Here is an 18,290-nt window from a genome sequence, read left to right as displayed (position 1 = left end):
TTCTTTATTCTCCCCGCTGGAGCAAGCACGCCCAAGAAGTGGGGTGTAGATTCTTCCTGCCATGTTTTAACACTTTTACTTCACATTTTGCTGTGCTTTAAAACTTTACATAAGGATGGTGTATTGTGGATATCTTTATGCAACTTGCTTTCTTCATTCATTCAACTTTTGAGATTTATGTATGCAGATAATGTAGGTCTAGTTTATTCATTTAAACTGCCATATAGCATTCCATTCTGTAAATAAATCATCATTTATTCATTTCTGTACAAATTCACAGCAAGATTGAATCTACCTTTTACAAACAGTCCTGTTTGTCTCCCTAACCTGTAAGAAGAAATGGTAGCACGTTGCTACCAGTTGTTCTCCAAAGTGTTTGTGCTTATTTATTTATGTTCCTATCAGAAACATCCTGGAGTTCTCTTTTCTCTGTAATCTGATGGATTTCCCACTACGATTTTTTTTTTTTTTTTTTTTTTTTGAGATGGAGTCTTGCTCTGTCACCCTGGCTGGAATGCAGTGGCGCGATGTCAGCTCACTGCAATCTCCACCTCCTGGATTCAAGCAATTCTCCTGTCTCAGCCTCCTGAGTAGCTGAGACTACAGGTGCCCACCACCATGCCTGGCTAATTTTTGTATTTTTAATAGAGATGGGGTTTCACCATATTGATCAGGCTGGTCTCGAACTCCTGACCTCAGGTGATCTGCCCTCCTCGGCCTCCCAAAGTGCTGGGATTACAGGCATGAGCCACCACACCCAGCCCTCCCACTACAAATTTGGTGTTATAGTTTGTATTGAACAACAAACAACACATTGAAGTACTAAAGAATTAATTAGGGTTGAAAGTAATTTCTGGACATCAGAAAATGGGGATAGGAATGCCCTTTCAAAAGCTACTATTTTGATTAACTTTGAATAACTATTTGACCATTTCAAGTAGTTACATCAAAGAAATAAACAGACAACCAACAGAGTGGGAGAAAATATTGCAAGCTATGCATCTGACAAAGGACTAGTATTCAGAATCTACAAGGAACTCAAATCAAGAAAAAAGTAATCCCATCAAACAGTGGGCAAAGGATATGATAGACATTTCTCAAAAGAAGATGTACAAATGGCCAAGCATATGAAAAAATGCTCAACATCACGAATCATCAGGGAAATGCAAATTAAAACCACAATGAGATACCACCTTAGTCCTGCAAGAATGGCCTTTTAGATGTTGGCATGGATGTGGGGAAAAGAGAACACTTATACCTGCTGGTGGGAATATAAATTAGTGCAATCTCTATGGAAAACAGTATGGAGATTCCTCAAAAAGCTAAAAGTAGATCTACTATTTGATCCAGCAATTACACTACTGGCTATCTACCCAAAGGAAAAGATGTCTTTATATATATATATATAAAAAAACCACTTGCATATGTATTTTTATAGCAGCACAGTTCACAGTTGCAAAGATGTGGAACCAACATAAGTGCCCATCCACCAATCATTGGATAACGAAAATATGGTATATACACACTACTCAGCCATTAAAAGGGACAAAATAATATAATTTGCAGCAACTTGAATGGAGCTGGAGGCCATTATTTTAAGTGAAGTAACACAGGAGTGGAAAATCACAAACTGTTATGTTCTCACTTATTAGTGGGAGCTAAGCTATGAGTACACAGAGACATACAACAAGCTTGTCGAACCTGTGGCCCATGGGCTACATGCAGCCCAGGACAGCTTTGAATGCTGCCCAACACAAATCTGTAAACTTCCTTAAAACATTGAGTTTTTTTGTGATTTTTTTTAAGCTCATCAACTATCGTTGGTATTAGTGTATTTAGTGTGTAACCCAAGACAATTCTTCTTTTTCCAAAAAGAAGGAAGCCAAAAAGATTGGACATCGCTGGCATACAGAGTGACATAATGGACTTCACAGACTCAGAAGTGGGAGGAGAGTGGGATGGGGGGTAGTGAAAAAAACTACACATTAGGTGCAGTCTACTCGGGCGATGGATACATTAAAATCTCAGAATTTACCACTATACAATTCATCCATGTAACAAAAAACTACTTTTACCCACAAGCTATTAAAATATTTTAAAGTAAGTAGTCTAAACAAAAAATATAGTTGCATTTATTAATTTCATAAAAATGAAAACTAAATTTTTACAAAAAGAATATGCAGGCCCCTACAGTGATCTACAGAAGCCTTTCCGCCATCCTCCCCGGTTCACTGGGTGTGGCCACGTTGGTCCCCTTGCTATTTTCAGATGCTGAGGGCCTTTGCTTTTGCTTTTCATCTGTCTGCAGTGTTTTCTTCCCAGATATATACGTGCTTGTTCATGTACTTCCTTCAGAGCTCTGCTCACATATCACCTTCTTGGTAAATTTCTGTCACTTCTGAGTATTCTTTACTTTTCAGCATGACACTCAGTATCATCTGGCATTATATTGTTCCTCTCCCCGATGAGACCTTGTCATCTTTGCATCTGTATCATGTACACCTCAAACAGAGCCTTGACTACAGTAGGGGATCAATAAATAGGTATTAAATGAACAAATAGGACAAAGATACACAAATATATAAACAAATTCTCTGAAGAGGAAATACAAGTGGGTAACAATTACTGTCTCACAAGTTATCAGGAAAATGCAAATTAAGGCAAAGAAATAGCAATTTTTGTCCGTTAAATTTGCAAGAAATAGAAACAAATAATGATATAATTGGAAAGGGTGGAAAAGTAAGTTGGTGTGGTCTTTTGCAAGGCAGTTTTTTTTTTTTTTTTTTTTTTTTTTTTTTTGAGACAGGTCTCGCTCTGTCTCCCAGGCTGGAGTGCAGTGGTATGAACACAGCTCACTGCAGCCTTGACCTCTTGGGCTCAAGCAACCCTCCCACCTCCGCCCCCCCGAGTAGCTGCAACTGCAGGCGTAAGCCACCACACCTGGCTAATTTTTGTATTTTTTTGTAGAGTTGGGGTTTCTCCATGTTACCTGTGCTGGTCTTGAACTTCTGGGATCAAGCGATCTGCCTGCCTCAGCCTTTCAAAGTGCTGGGACTTCATGTGTGAGCCACCACCCCTGGCCTTGGAAGGCAATTCAATATGCAAATACTCACACATGGGCACAGACAGGCATGGGCAAGGGTAGCACCACAGCCCTGTCTGAATAGTGAAAAACCAGAAACAGCCTCAGTGCCTACTGATAGTGGCATTGTTAAATTACAGAACATGTTTGTTTTAATAATAGGCAGCAAGTTTTTAAGAATGAGGAACAGCTACATGCTCTATACTGTGGTGCCATTTGTGTTTCACAAAACACAAGACTAAATTTCTATATTTACAATTACATATGAAAATACCTAGAATAGCCTCCACCCAGAACTTTCATTTTATTTATCATTCACTGGAGATGGATTTGTTGAGCACGTGCTGTGTGTGAGGAGTTATCCCTAGGTGCTAGGAATAGAGCGGTGGGCAAAGTAGGAGAAGCTGCCTGCCATTGTAGAGCTTCTGCCCTCAGAGGAGGAAGCGAACCATGAGTACTATAAGGGAATACTGTATAGGTCAGGTGGTGAAAGGTACCAGGAAGAGAAGTAAAGCACTTGAAGCTCGAGTGTCCAGTGGCGCTTTCTGCAGTCCCAGGCACATCCTGTAAATGTGCACTGTTCGGTACTGTAGCCGCCAGCCACCTATAGCTGTTGAGCACTTGAACTGTGACTAGTGCAGTTGAGGAGCTGGATTTTTAATTTTATTTCATTTTAATTCATTTGCATTTAAATTGCCACACATGGTAGACAGTATAGTGACATGGGATGATCAGAGAAGACCTCACTTAACAAAGGGACATTTGAGCTGCAACCAGGGAGCTAATCATGTATTTCAGGCAGAGTGAACAGCAGGACTTTATTTGGGGCAGTCAGAGGCAGAAAAGACAAAGGTAAGAGTGGAAGGAGATGAAGTCAGTGAAACAGACGGGGACCCACTATGGAAGGACTTGCTGGCTAGTGAAAGACATTGCTTATTCTCTACATGAGGTGGGAAGCCATTGCAAAGCTTTGAGCAGACAAGTGTTGTGATCGGAATTTTTAAAGGGGTGCTGGAACTGTTCTGATGTTAAACTATAGGAGTGAGTGCAGAAACAAGAAATCCAGAGGCTACTCCATCACCCAGGCTAGAGGTGGTGGTGAGTTACTCTCCACTTAGGAGGGTAGTGATGGAGGTGTTCAGAAGAGGTCAGATGTGTTGCTAGTATTCACTGATGGATCAGATGAGGGGCCTGAGAGAAAGGGAGGAATCAGGATTTGGGCCTGAGCAAACAAGATAGCACTGGGGAAAGGGAACACTGGGAAGGGAATTCAGGAGTTGTGTTTTGGACATATTAAGTGCATGTGAATATAAAGAACAAAGTCCTGACCATGAATGACACTGAAACAGCAATGGCAGCTAAAAGATTTCTTCCTAAAGAATTGGATAAAAGAGAAGTGTTCATCGATGGTGTTAGAGTCATTCTCTTTATTTAGAGGCAAAACAGGTGATCTGTCTTTGACCTTTTTAGCATGAAGGTTTTTATATGTCCTTAATTATGCATGGCTCTTAGATTTGAGTGATTATTTCTTATTTCTTCCATAGAATGGCTCCCGAGCGAGTGGCATCCCTGTCACGAGTTTGTGTCCCACTTATTACCCTGACAGATGTTGACCCCCTGGTGGAGGCTCTGCTCATCTGTCATGGACGTGAACCTCAGGAAATCCTCCAGCCAGAGTTCTTTGAGGCTGTAAACGAGGCCATTTTGCTGTAAGTGGTGTTCATGTCTCCTGTCATCCTGCGTCGTTTTTCCTTTTCTTAGAAGGCTGTGGTGTGTTGGAAAGACTGTACGACAGCAGTGTCCAGACGTTTTTGTCTCAGTACCCTTTATACTCTTAAAAATTACTGAGTATCCCGGCCAGGTGTGGTGGCTCACACCTGTAATCCCAGCACTTTGGGAGGCCAAGGCGGGTGGATCACCTGAGGTCAGGAGTTTGAGACCAGCCTGGCCAACATGGTGAAACCCCGTCTCTACTAAAAATACAAAAATTAGTCAAGCATGGTGGTGTGTGCCTCTAATCCCAGCTACTAGGGGGGCTGAGTCAGGAGGATCGCTTCCACCTGGGAGGCAGAGATTGCAGTCAGCCGAGATTGTGTCACTGCACTCCAGCCTGGGCAACAGAGCGAGACTCCATCTCAAAAAAAAAAAAAAAATTACTGAGGATCCCAAAGCATTTTATTTTTTCATTTTTAACTTTTATTTTAGGTTTGGGGGTACATGTGAAGGTTTGTTACATAGGTAAACACATGTCATAGGGTTTTGTTGTACATATTATTTCATCACCCAGGTATTAAGCTCAGTCCCCAATAGTTACCTTTTCTGCTCCTCTCCCTCCTACCGTTGCTCAGGTAGGCCCCAGCGACTATTGTTTCCTTCTTTGTGTTCATACATTCCCAAGAGTTTTAAAAATCTGTTAAACTCTTATTAATATTTATCATATTTGAAACTAAATTTTTAAAAATGTGTTTGTTACTTAAAAAATAAAAATAATTTTATTACACGTTAACACAAATAGCTTATTTTTATGAAAAGCAATGCTCTTTTCCAAGGCAAAAAAAAAAAATGTTTGACAAGAGCAGCATTGTTTTTACATTTTTGCAAGTCTCATTTTCTACCCTAAGACTGCTGAATTCTCATATCTGCTTCTGGTGGGACGTGTTGTTTTGGTTGAAGTGTATGAAGAAAATCCAGCCCCACACAGATAGTAATTGGGAAAGGCGGGAATATTCTAGTATCCATTGCAGATCATTGTGGATAATTCTGCTTTGATAGCTCACCAAAATTTGAAAATGGTCATTTTTTAAAGGGTAGTTGCAATGTGGAATCTGAAATTATGTCAGTTAACTTTCCATACTCTGTTACATTAGAACCCATTGGTCTGTCTTCCACTTTCAATGGATCTTTTTTGCCAACACACATAATTTTGTAGCATTATGCATGGTTCATTTGGAAAATCTTCATTCATTGAGTTATGTATATCTTCCAAACATTGACATATTTCATATGCAGTATCAAAACCTATAGTCATTACTGCCACCATGGAGCTCATCAGAAATGACTTTAAGTATTGGGAAGCTGTCAAGCTTGTGTTGGTGGACATAGATTTTCCAAGATTCTAATTTCTGCTTAAAAGCTAAAATTTATCATGGGCTACAAACACTGTCAGTCGTTTTCCTTAGGGAACTGGGTCACTTTGCTAATTGTTGAGAAAGTATGTGCCTAATCCTAAAATGTGACTAACCACTGCCTGTCTGCTAGTCATTCTTTCAGGTCAATTTCCATGACAAAAAGTGGTCAAGTGAGCCCACCGCTGAAAGAGTTGTGCAGGTGTACAAGTGGAGTGCTTTTCTCCAGGCAACCGTCATTTTTTGTTATGAAGCAGAAGTGCTTTATGCACACTTTCCTTTTCACCATACAGAATTCTTTTTTAAAAGTATCCTTGAGGGCAACAGTTTAATAAAATCAGTATGTTAAACTGCTTCATCAGACATTCGTATGTGAAAATGCAGTGTTTCAACTGTGTGTGTGTGGTGGTGAAGAGTAGCGTGAGGGCTGTCTCCGCTCTGATTCCCACTGAGACACAGCTGTGTTACCCACTGTTGCTTTTGCGCTATCAGTGCAAATGTCAACACGGTTATTCCAGGAAAAATCAGGAGATTCAAAATAGTTATTCAGTACTTTAAGTATTTCCCTACCACTTGGGTGTGTGGCCAGCTTTCATATAAAACAGCTTCTGTGCTTAAGTTGGTGCTGATACCAGACAACTACAAGCAATACAGTAAGTCCAGAGATTCTATTGTAAGGCAGAAGTACAGTTCTGTTGGTGACATATTAATTTATCACATCTGCATTTAAATTTTTTTTCTTCAGACTCTGAATGACTGGTCTCAAACTGATGTGGCAGTTAACTTGCACCATAACAGTATTCAAAATATTGTTGCATAAGACACAATAAGGTAAATCATTAACATCTGTAAAGGCAAGGGAAAAATAACTTTCCTCACATTTTTTGTCTTTATTTACAGTTTAGCCCACTTTCTCTGTAGCAGATGTCTCCAGTCCTTGAGTCAGAGAATTCTCTGATGTGTCAGTTTCATCTTTTCTTTTCTTTTCTTTTTTGAGACAGAGTTTCGCTCTTGTTGCCCAGGCTGGAGTACAGTGGTGCAATCTCGGCTCACCGCAACCTCTGCCTTCCGGGTTCAAGCGATTCTCCTGCCTCAGCCTCCCGAGTAGCTGGGATTACAGGCATGCACCACCACGCCCAGCTAATTTTGTATTTTTAGTAGAGACAGGGTTCTCCATGTTGGTCAGGCTGGTCTCGAAATCCCACCTCAGGTGATCCACCCACCTCGGCCTCCCAAAGTGCTGGGATTACAGGCGTGAGCCACTGCGCCAGCCAGTTTCATCTTTTCTTGATGAAACATCTGTAGGATGAGAAATTGAATCTTTTAATCCTCATTTTTAAAGCCAGTGATCCATTCTTAAATGCAAGAAAATACATCATAAATAAATGTTACTTTTCAAATAGAATATTGTAAAATTCCAAAATAATAATCTAAAATATATATTAAAATATATAAGTAAAATATACACTGTATATATACAAATATATATCTAATAAAATTATCTAAAATAACTTAGATAAAATTTAAAAATTAGAAAAGTTTTCAAAATTAAAAAATGTATATTACTACAAAACCCAACAAAGTGTACTTATTTCTTCTTCTGTTTCCACATAGGCCCAAGAAAAATATGAGAATTTTTTAAATAATGATTTTTTCTTTTAACGCATCTCAGTTCTTCCCTCCCTCTCTGGAAACAGTTCTTTGGACCCCACTTTGAAAATTGTTGCATGGCCTCTGACTACTGCTGTAGTCATGACTCCAAGTTACGAGTGGCTCTGTCTGCGGTGTTTGAAAACACTGTGAATCCACTGTGTGGTGTAATTTGCAGAGCCCTCTCAGTCTCAGATAATGAGATCCAAAGCATTCACATTTCCGAATTCAAGGTATACTATGCAATGTGATTTTAAAATGATACTTACTGCTTATAAACTTGACATTTTGTTAAGAATACTGTGGTTTTTAAATCATTTTATTAATACTATTTACGTTTTCAATTTTTTTTTTTTTTTTTTTTGAGATGGGGTCTCACTCTGTCACATAGGCTGGAGTGCAGTGGTGCAGTCTTGGCTCACTGTAGTCTCAAACTCCCAGGCTCAGGCGATCCTCCCACCTCAGCCTCCTGAGTAGCTGGGACCACAGGTGTGTGCTACCATGCCTGGCTAATTTTTTGTATTTTCGGTAGAGACGGCATTTCACCATGTTGCCTAGGCTGGTCTTGAACTCCTGGGCTCAAGGAGTCCACCTGTCTTGGCCTCCCAAAATGTTGGGATTATAGGCATGAGCCACTGTGACAGGCCCAATTCTTTATTTAAATACTTTCAGTGAGAAATTGGAGAATTGTTACATATGTAGACCCTTCCTTGCTATACAATGCATTTTAAAAAAACAAAACTACAATACCATTATTACATCTTAAAACTGACATTAGTTCCTTATCATCATCACATATCTAGTCAGGAATTAAATTATCCTGATTGTCTTAGAATTTTTCTTCCAGTTGATTTGTTAGAATCAGAGTTCAAATAAAAAAAAAAAAAGAATCAGAGTTCAGATCTACACATTGCCTTTGGTTTATGGTTCTTTTAAGTCTCTTTCAATTCCTCTTTGTTTTTTGTTTTGAAATCATTTGTTGAAATAATACGGTTGTTTTCCCCGTTCTCCGGTGGTAAAGCATGTCCGCCCTCTTGAGTGTGATAAAGGGTGCGTGCCTCTGGAGCACAGTCCTGCGGGCTTAGGTGGTTCCCTTGTCACATTCTCAGTTCTCACATAGTCAGGCCTGTTTTGTTACCTTCTGTTCTGGTTCTCTGGTCTCTTGCATGTGCGTGCGGCAGTATCACTGCTTTAGTGCTGGCATCAACTGTGTTCAATACAAAATAAGGATCATTCCCTTTGATTTCTCTTCTTTACCAGGGTTGTTTTTAGTTTGTTTTGCTATCATTGCTTGTCTTATATTCCACATAAACTTTGAAACCAATTTTTCTAGTTGCAGGGAAGACACCCAGTGTTGTTGGGGGAAGACTCCTGTACGTATATAGATTATCGAGAGAGCTGGCGTTTTCATGATGTTAAGGCTGTCTGTCCGCCTGTTCAAGAACACATACGTTTTACCATTTGTTAAGCTTTTGTGATCTGAAGGGAGTGTTGTATATATTTTTCACACATTGGATTTACACATTTCTTGTTCCTAATGTTTTGTTGTATTTGTGTTTTCAATGTTTTCACTGTCATAAATGGATCTTCTCCTCCATCTTCAAATAGATTTTCATTGTGGTGTTTGTTGCGTTTGGAAAACAAAACAGGCTCAAAACCACCGTTGTTCTTACAGTTCAGAGTATTTCCATTTTTTAAATCTATAACTCTTAAAAATTAGGATACATATTTTAATTTCAGTTTATATGAAAGGTTATAATCCAGGATTTTATGAAAGTGAGATTTAAAAAGAGAAATAGAAGATTAAGTCACTTGATGTTTCGAAAAATGGTCAAAATGCAGGTTTCATGGCTAAAAAAATAAAATGGCCTTTTTTCTACCTACTCTAAACCTTCTGTCAAAATTCACCCAGTAAGTGGAGTGAGCTTCCTGAGGAGTCCTAGCGTTATGTTTGGTCCTTATGTGAGATACTGAGTAAAGGGCGCTGTGAACGTGCGGCGCGGCGCTCGATTCTTTCCTTACAGTGCCCAACACCTGCAATGGAGCACACGCTTCACGGCCCCACCACTGATCACACCAACTGGCATTTTTACTCTCCACGGCGATTTTTCAAAATACTTACAAAGAATATTTAACTAAAATGCTCTTGCCTTTCACTGTGGCAGCTCCCTTCTTGATTCATCTAGGAATATATTTCACAGGAGTATATGGTCTCAGCCACCCCCGTGTCTAGCCTTACTCTTTCAGCAAGAGCTGAATTAAAGGGAATCTGGAAGTGAATACTCCTGGTCTTCTGTGAAACCCCAAAAGCTGTTTGAGAAATCACTGGCCAGGCGACGTGCCCAGAGAACAGCTACTCCTGCTCCAGCACAGTGCTCAGAGGGACGCTGAGGGCAGCGGCTCCCCAAGCAGGCCCACACTCCCTTGCTTGTAATTTTGCTTGTGATAGCACGTTCTCCCTCAACAACTCATAAAATTTATTTGGTTTGGAAAGTTATGTCTGCTAATCCATAAGGGACAGACTGTCCAGAAGTGCTGGGTGGTCTTCAGTGTGTCCAAATCCTGTGGCTTCAGCTCAGCAAGTTCCCCAAGCAGTGGCGTAAGAGCTGGAGCCTCTCCATGGACACTTTCCCGTAGACAGAACATCCCAGCCACATGTTGACACAGCGAGGCTGATCCAATCAATCAGTGCAAATTACCAGCTGCGCCCAGCACCCCCTCCCCAGATGTGCTGCGTGGTCATTTGGAAACCACATGCTTTCTTTGACCAATGCACCCTACCCCGTGTTTAGCCTTCCAACTATTTGCTTACCACAGTACACCAGTGGAATTTCATCTGTTTGACAACTGGCTGGTGTCTTTGGTCTTGGCTTCCAAATGCAGTCATATATTTTCAGCAATGGTCTGCCTGTCTTTTAAACAGCAGATGCTTGCCCCTCTTTATGGTTTAGATAACCTAGAGGAACTTTTAAATTTCTTGGCCTAAATGTCAACTTTTCATGTCTGTCCCTGGGGCTGCCGTCATAGGCACCTGCAGGCTAAAGACTGCATAAAACCTTCCTGGGCGGGCTGCTGAGGTCCTTTTGTAAGTCTGGAGTATAAGTAATTCAGCATGACATGTCCTCTGAGGTCATCCGAATCCACTGCTTCAAAAATACTGAGAAGGTTGAAGACTGGATGGAGAATTTGTTCTATATGCCTGAATGAATGAGACACTGAACAAGTGAAAAAAAGAATGAAGGCATGACGGTGATCTCGTGATATAATAAGAAAGGTGCATTTGGTCTTCATCCAGGCTCCTAAAACCCTTGGAATTTCCTGAGTGATGAGGTGAGAAGAGCATCTTTTATTATTCATAAGTCCCTTTTCACCACACCTGAGTGTAGGCTAATGAAGTGACTCCTGGTGGGCCCCCAGATAGCCTCGGGATGGGGGCTGGTAGCCAAAGGAACCAACCACACCTGACCCCCAGAGTTCGACCTGATCACTACTGGCCAGCGATTTAATCAGTTGTGCTTACATTGTGAGACCTCCATAAAAAACCTAAACTGTGGGGTTCAAATAGCTTCCAGGTTGGTGGTCACATCCAGGTGCTGGGAAGGTGACGTGCCTGGAGAGGGCCTGGAAGCTCAGAACTTTCCCCCAGGCCTGGCCCTATGCATCTCTTCCATGTGGCTGTTCCTGAATTGTATCTTTCAGAATAAATTGGTAATGGCAAGTAAAGTGTCTTCCTGAGTTCTGTGAGCCATTCTAGCAAATTATCAAACCTGAGGAGAGGATCATTGGAACCTCTGATTTTATAGCTAGTTGGTCAGAATAATGAGAGGCCTAGACCTGTGATTGGCATCTGAAGTGGGGGCAGTTTTGTGGGACTGAGCCCTTAACCTGTGGGGTGTGTGCTAATGCCAGATGGTGTCAGAATTGAATCACTGGACACCCAGTTGGTGTCTAGAGAGTTGGGAGCATTGGTTTGTGTGGAGGAAGAAAATCCACACAGTGAGTGTGAGAAGTGCTCTGTGAGTAAAAACAGCTCCTAGTAGTGGGAGTGACTGACATACGAGTCTCTGACCACTCTAACACTCGCAGCTCAGGGGTGGCTCTGAGTGTTAAATAGGGTGGCCATATGATTTAAAATCTAGACCCTGCCACTTCTGAGAGTTAAAAGAGATCCCTTTTATAAGTATAGTGGGATAACAGAAATAAACTTACAAACTAGGACAAATACTTACACTAAGATTTAAATGGGTTGAACAACTGTAATATTCTTAGCACAGTGCCTGGTATCCACAGTAAATACCCCGTAACCATTAGCGTCTACAGCCACTCCACCCTAAATGTGCCCAGTCCTGCCTGATCTCAGAAGCTGAGGGGGGTTGGGCCTGGGGAGTAGCGGGTGCTATAGGCTTTAAAAAATAAAAACAAAAAATAAAAAGCCAGGCACAGTGGCACACACCTGTAATCCCAGCTACTCAGGAGGCCGAAGCAGGAGAATCACTTGAGGCCAGGAGTTCAAGTCCAGCCTGGGCAATGTAGCAAGACCCTGGCTCTAAAAAATAAAAACTGTTAGTGGCCGGGCACGGTGGCTCACACCTGTAATCCCAGCACTTTGGAAGCCTGAGGCAGGTGGATCACCTGAGATCAGGAATTTAAGACCAGCCTGGCCAACGTGGTAAAATCCCATCTCTACTAAAAATACAAAAATTAGCTGGGTGTGATGGCAGGTGCCTATAGTCCCAGCTACTCAGGAGGCTGAGGCAGGAGAATTGCTTGAGCCCGGGAGGCAGAGGTTGTAGTGAGCCGAGATCGTGCCATTGCACTCCAGCCTGGGCGACAAGAGCAAAACTCTGTCTCAAAAAAAAAAAAAAAAAAAAAACCCACAAACTGTTAGCATATTACTATTACCATTATTGACTCTAGTAATTGTATTATTTTTGACAATGTGTAGTATTAGGTTTTTGCAAACTCATATTTTTCCCTCTAACAAAAGAATCACTGAACTAAAACCAGATGTAAGCTTAATTCCCATTGTTGAAAGAGCTAATATGGCTTCCAACAATGCTTAATAAGAAAACAATTCATTATCTATCAGAGGAACCTAATTTATGCTTCTTGACTAATTTATGTATTAGTAGTTTACTCATCTGTTATGCTCTTGCATATCAAGTTACCCCAAAAAAGGAGCCTAACTAGAATTACTCTTGAGGAGCCACAGATTCTTTTGAATACCCTCAGCATCACTGTAGCCATTTTACAAATCAGGAAAATGAGACCTCTGGAAATGAAAACGTAAATTAGAAGAAAGGGCCAACCTACAATCAAGATGTTGGGTTTATGTTTTTTTCAACTTAGATAAGGAAAATCCAGATTTAAATGTTGTCAAATCATATAGGTGAGTGTTTAAACAAAGAAAAGTCAGCATAATACCAAGGACAGAAAGGTGGCAAAGAATTAGCAGTAACTAAAACTCCCATTTCTATTAATATTGTTTATCCATGATGGAAACTGAGAGACTTCCTCACATCCTTTGTTTTTTGTTTTGTTTTGTTTTGTTTTGTTTTGTTTTTGAGACAGGGTCTCACTCTGTCACCCAGGCTAGAGTGCAGTGGTACAGTCATGGCTCACTGTAGCCTCGACCTCCCAGGCTCAGGTGATTCTTTCACCTCAGCCTCCCGAGTGGCTGGGACTACAGGCATGTGCCACCATGCCTTGCTAATTATTTTGTATTTCTGGTAGAGACTGGGTTTTGCCGTGTTGCCCAGGCTGGTCTTGAACTCCTGGACTCAAGCAAACCACCCTCCTCGACCTCCCAAAGTGCTGAGACTACAGGCCTGAGACGCTGTGCCCAGCCACATCCTGTTTTTTTAACCTTAATAAGATATGGTCACAAATTTAGTCACAGAAAACTTTACTTTTCTAATAAAAAATCTGCTTATATTGACGTGTAATTGCCAGACATTCTGGTGTGTTTGGGTTTGCACATTTCTTATGCTTGTTGGTGGCTGCCTTTTGAGAAGTGAGCTGCTCTGCACATGCAGATGATAATGATGGCAACTTTTGTCTGAATCATGATGCATTGCTTAGATCAGGCTGTCACCTAAATACAACTTTAGGATCAAACAGTGTTCTTTTCAGTTCCTTGGAAGTAAGCAATTCTCCACAACAGTTAAATCCAAGTTTTGTGAGTTTCTCTGGCAACCCAAACAGCCTTGATCTCTTTCTGGTTTGAAAAGGTGGACTGTTGCCGGTGCACCTTTGTCTTGGCTGAGGAAGCCCTGGCCTCCGCTCTACTGCTCAGACAGCTTTAGAACACAACCTCTCAGATGGGCCTCCCTCATCAAGAACCTTTCTTGTGAAGAATTTAATTCTGCATTCTGGTTTTGTTTTGTTTTGTTTTTTTGTAGCTATAAAAATATTTGGAGCCAAAATTATTTAGTAAGCAGTTGGACCAATTTCTTTACCTGCTACCTCTTTTTGTAAAGGATGAGAAAACACAACTGCCTCACTAAACTGAGTATTTGGGGGAAACAAAGTAGAGTTTTCTGAATGTCAAGGAGGTGTCTTTTGGAAGAGTCTGTTGGACAGGGGAGAGCGTCCTGTCCAGGCTTCCCTGGCTCATGGCAGACGCTGTCACTGTAAATCAGATTTCTAGGTGGAGCCCTGACTGGAAGCCTACTGCTCATTATTTTAAAGGAGAAAATAGTAATGTATTACACATAAATTCTAAATGTCCGCCCCATTTCCTAAAACATAACTATGATACAGAAAACTCTCCCAATTATTAGGTAGGGATTTGGGGGAGTCAAGTTTTTATCTTACTCTGTTTTCTTGAATTCATGATTTTGGTCAGTTCCAGGCAGGATGGATGGAACCATTATAGAGAAGAAAAAGGACAACCTTAGCGTTTCTGTCACTAACATATTGAACAGAATGAAATTTTTTAGTTTCCCTAAAAACATTTTTTTCTTTTTTATACTTTATTGTCCCTTTAAATTTTCCACAGAATGAATGAATATATATATTTATATATATATATATATATATATATATATATATATATTCATTTTATCAGGTCAAACAATACAGCACAAGGCATATACAGAAAGTGTTCATTACCTCCTCCTCCTCATGCTGCAGTAATTCTGGTAGCCATACCTTATGCTTGTTAAACATAAAGTCCATATAAAGCCATTGTCTGCTCATTGTCAAAACAAAAGCAGCATTACACCATAGCCACATCATTCCAGAGCCTGCTTTTTAATCAGCGTGTCTTAAATACCCCTCGCAGGACATGGATCCAGCTCATTTGAAATAGGGGCATACTCCGTGGCACGAGGCCCACACTCTGTTCCACCATCCCCGTAGGTGCACACTGCAGTGTTTATAGTTTTGTCCTTATCATATTTAAGGATTGCAGTAAATATCCTCAAACTGATGTTTCTATTTCTGCCAGGCAAATTGACAGCAGTACGATGATTAACACGGGGCTATGTGTCTTGCATTTTCTTCAGTGGCACCACATGACTGGCCATGTGAAGCCAGTGCCTGCCTGCCTGTGAGGAGGCGCACCCTCTGCCTACCCCAGCACTGGGTGTTGTCACTCTTCTCAGCGCCTACATGGAGAGGGTGAAACTGAGACCGCGTCGGTGCGTTTCCCTTCCTTTACTGTTAATTAGATGGGAGAGCTGCACATTTTTATCGGCCATTTGCAGTTCTTTTTCTATGATTTGCCTTTTTATTTAAAGCCAGCCTGGTTCAGAGCACCAGGTAGAATACAAATATGTTGGCTCAGCCAAATTCTGTTAGGCAAGCGTATCAAGATGATACTGCTTCGGCGATTCCTTCATTCAGGAGTGATTACAAAGAGTTAAGTCACTGAGGTTTTAGAGCAAAATCTATCCAAATATTAAACACAGGTCCATAAACATAATCACTCACAGCAATTAGTAGGGTGTGCTCTGAATCAAGGCTCTAATAAAAAGACAGCTATTAACACACATCGTTTTCAAACTAGAATGGGCGCATCACGTGCTTTACTGACTGGAGTGTGACTCGTGTGCTTGAGTGACTATGCTAAGCAGGATGGGTCGGTTCTTCATTCCTCCCGCTAAGCAGGATGGGTCGGTTCTTCATTCCTCCCGCTAAGCAGGATGGGTCGGTTCTTCATTCCTCCCGCTAAGCAGGATGGGTCGGTTCTTCATTCCTCCCGCTAAGCAGGATGGGTCGGTTCTGCATTGGTTCATGTGAATTTGCTGCTGCTCCTGGCGGCCTGGCCTGAGTGCTGCAGCAGCTTCCCCACCACCAACTGGCGGGATGAATGACAAACACCGTGCCATGGCTCTCGGCCAGGATGTGGTGCTGGCAGAAGACCTCTCACTGCAGTGAAACGCCTTTCCAGTGACGTACAGATTCGTGTTACATGGATCCTGAAAAAAGATAAGGCATGAGGAAAGCGGGTCAAAGCCAGCACTGCTGCTTGAGAAGGGAGGAGCCACTGAGAGGCGAACTCTCCTATTCAGAGCTTCCTGGCTCCATGATGGAAGCTCCGAGCACCCTCTCCACACCCAGGGGTGTTCTGCTTCCCCATGATTACTGGACAGGAACCCCTCCCCAGGGCTCCATTGATGTCGCTAGAATTGGCTGACCACCTGGATGGAAAAGCCTTTCCTCTTCACAAGGGGCATAAGCACAGGCACGGCGTCTGGCCCAGCCAGTAAAGCTGCCCACTGTTCTGCTGAGCCCAGGCCCGGCTTCTTGCACCCCTCCTCAGAGCCAACGTGGTCCTGTACTACTCACTGCAATCTCAGCCGCCCTGGCTTCAAGTCTTACCAGCTGCGAGTCCTGGTCCTCTCTGACCTCGGCTGCCTCTTCTGTGCGGGGAGGGGATAATTTTGTACCTGTTTTGTAGGGCTGTTAATGAGGATTCAGGTGCAAGTGGAACAGCATCATTCCAGCCACTGCTCTTCAGCCTCTCCCACTCCTCTGCGCCTTGCCCGTTGGCAGCCTTTCAGGAGCACACTAGGCCCCACCTCTGGGCTGCCGCCTGGGATCACTCCTGTTACCGCCAGTCCTCTGAAGTCCTGTCTGCAGTCCTGGCTTCACCTCCACTCCTCTCCTCTCTCTGCCATGTGCTGCCATCCAGGGCCTGCCCGGCACACTCAGGGTTCATTCGCCCCTCTGTAGCACTGCTCAGGCCTGTGTCTTCTCGTGCTCTGGTGACAGCGTCCTCTGCTTCTGCGCCTCCTGCCATTTGCAGCTGCTCCTCCTCCCCTGCCTGCCTCCGCACTCAGAGCTTCCTCCCTTGGGGTTCTGACACCCAAATGTGTACCTTCAGCCAATTCCTCTCCCGGAGCTTCCACCTTGGATATTCAAGGACCTATTGAATATCTCTGCTTGGTTGTGCCTCAGACACTCCAAATCCACACACCTCAAACTGATCTCTTAGTAAATCCTCCAGAAATCATTTCTTCTCTTCTTTTCATCTGAGTAAATGGCATGTCCAGTATTGAGGGGGTGTGGCACCATGGCAGGGCTTTGCCAGGTGTGGGAGGTGGGGAGATGAGGAACGGGGCCTGCCGGTGGGTCCTGGACAAATTGAAGCTCAGGGTGTGAGCGTGAGATCAGGAGGCTCTGAGGTGAATGTACCCTCCCTCCCTTCTCCCTTCCCCCTGCCTTGTGCCAGCTCCTCCGCAGTCTCCCCGGGTCTTCAGCATCTTCCCTGCTGCTCTTGCCCCGCGGTCAACCCTGGACAAGGTCTGCAGGAGCTACACCAAGCAAGCAGAAAAAGTGAAACCTCTAGGAACTGCTCCCCATGTCCCTTCCTGTCCCTGGACCCAGTTGCTGGGCTTCACACCAGCTCTGCAGAGAAGTGGCCCAAAAGTCATGGTGAAGGGACAGGCCTTGAAGGGGTTGTTGGGTCGGTGGGGGGCTTATGCCCCCACTTTAGTTTTCCTTATTAATAGCAGTAGCCTCGTTTTTCTTGGGGCAAGACAGGAGGGAGATTAATGAATAGACATCAAGTTTGAAAAGCACCCACTGGGAAGCACCCGCTGTCTGGGATGTGCAGGTAAAGGGCAGGTGGCTCTCGGGGGCAGCTCTACTGTATCCCAGAGCCAGCAGTTGGGGCTCAGAGTCAGACATGTGCCCCTCATGCTCCCTCCAGGGAGGGGAAGTGGAGCCCCAATTCACTGACACAAGAGGACGTTAATATATTTTCCTTTAGAAACAAATGTACCTACACAAAATGGTTGTGTCTGGGGAGTATTGGGGCTCAGGCCTGTATTCCCAACATTTTGGGAGGCCAAGGCAGGAAGATTGTTTGAGGCCAGGAGTTCGAGACCAAACTGGGCAAAATAGCAAGACCCCCATCTTTACAAGAAAAAAAATAGCCAGATGTGGTGACGTGCACCTGTAGTCCCAGCTACTGGGGAGACTGA

At 42.8% G+C, this 18,290-nt stretch overlaps 1 protein-coding gene across 17 annotated transcripts in view; it reads left to right on the top strand.

The window, feature by feature from the left end:
- FANCC (FA complementation group C) overlaps window positions 1-18,290 on the top strand; it is a 218,440-nt gene that overhangs the window by 162,654 nt on the left and 37,496 nt on the right. For all 17 annotated transcript variants that reach the window (XM_019033559.4, XM_055349974.2, XM_063696582.1 and 14 more), the window contains one exon: window positions 4,627-4,791. In XM_019033559.4, the coding sequence (XP_018889104.1) occupies window positions 4,627-4,791 (165 nt within the window). The remainder of the gene's footprint in view (window positions 1-4,626; window positions 4,792-18,290) is intronic.

The sequence above is a fragment of the Gorilla gorilla genome, chromosome 13 (genome assembly GCF_029281585.2).
Source record: "Gorilla gorilla gorilla isolate KB3781 chromosome 13, NHGRI_mGorGor1-v2.1_pri, whole genome shotgun sequence".
NCBI lineage: Eukaryota > Metazoa > Chordata > Mammalia > Primates > Hominidae > Gorilla > Gorilla gorilla.
This window is presented reverse-complemented; position numbering and strand designations above follow the sequence as displayed.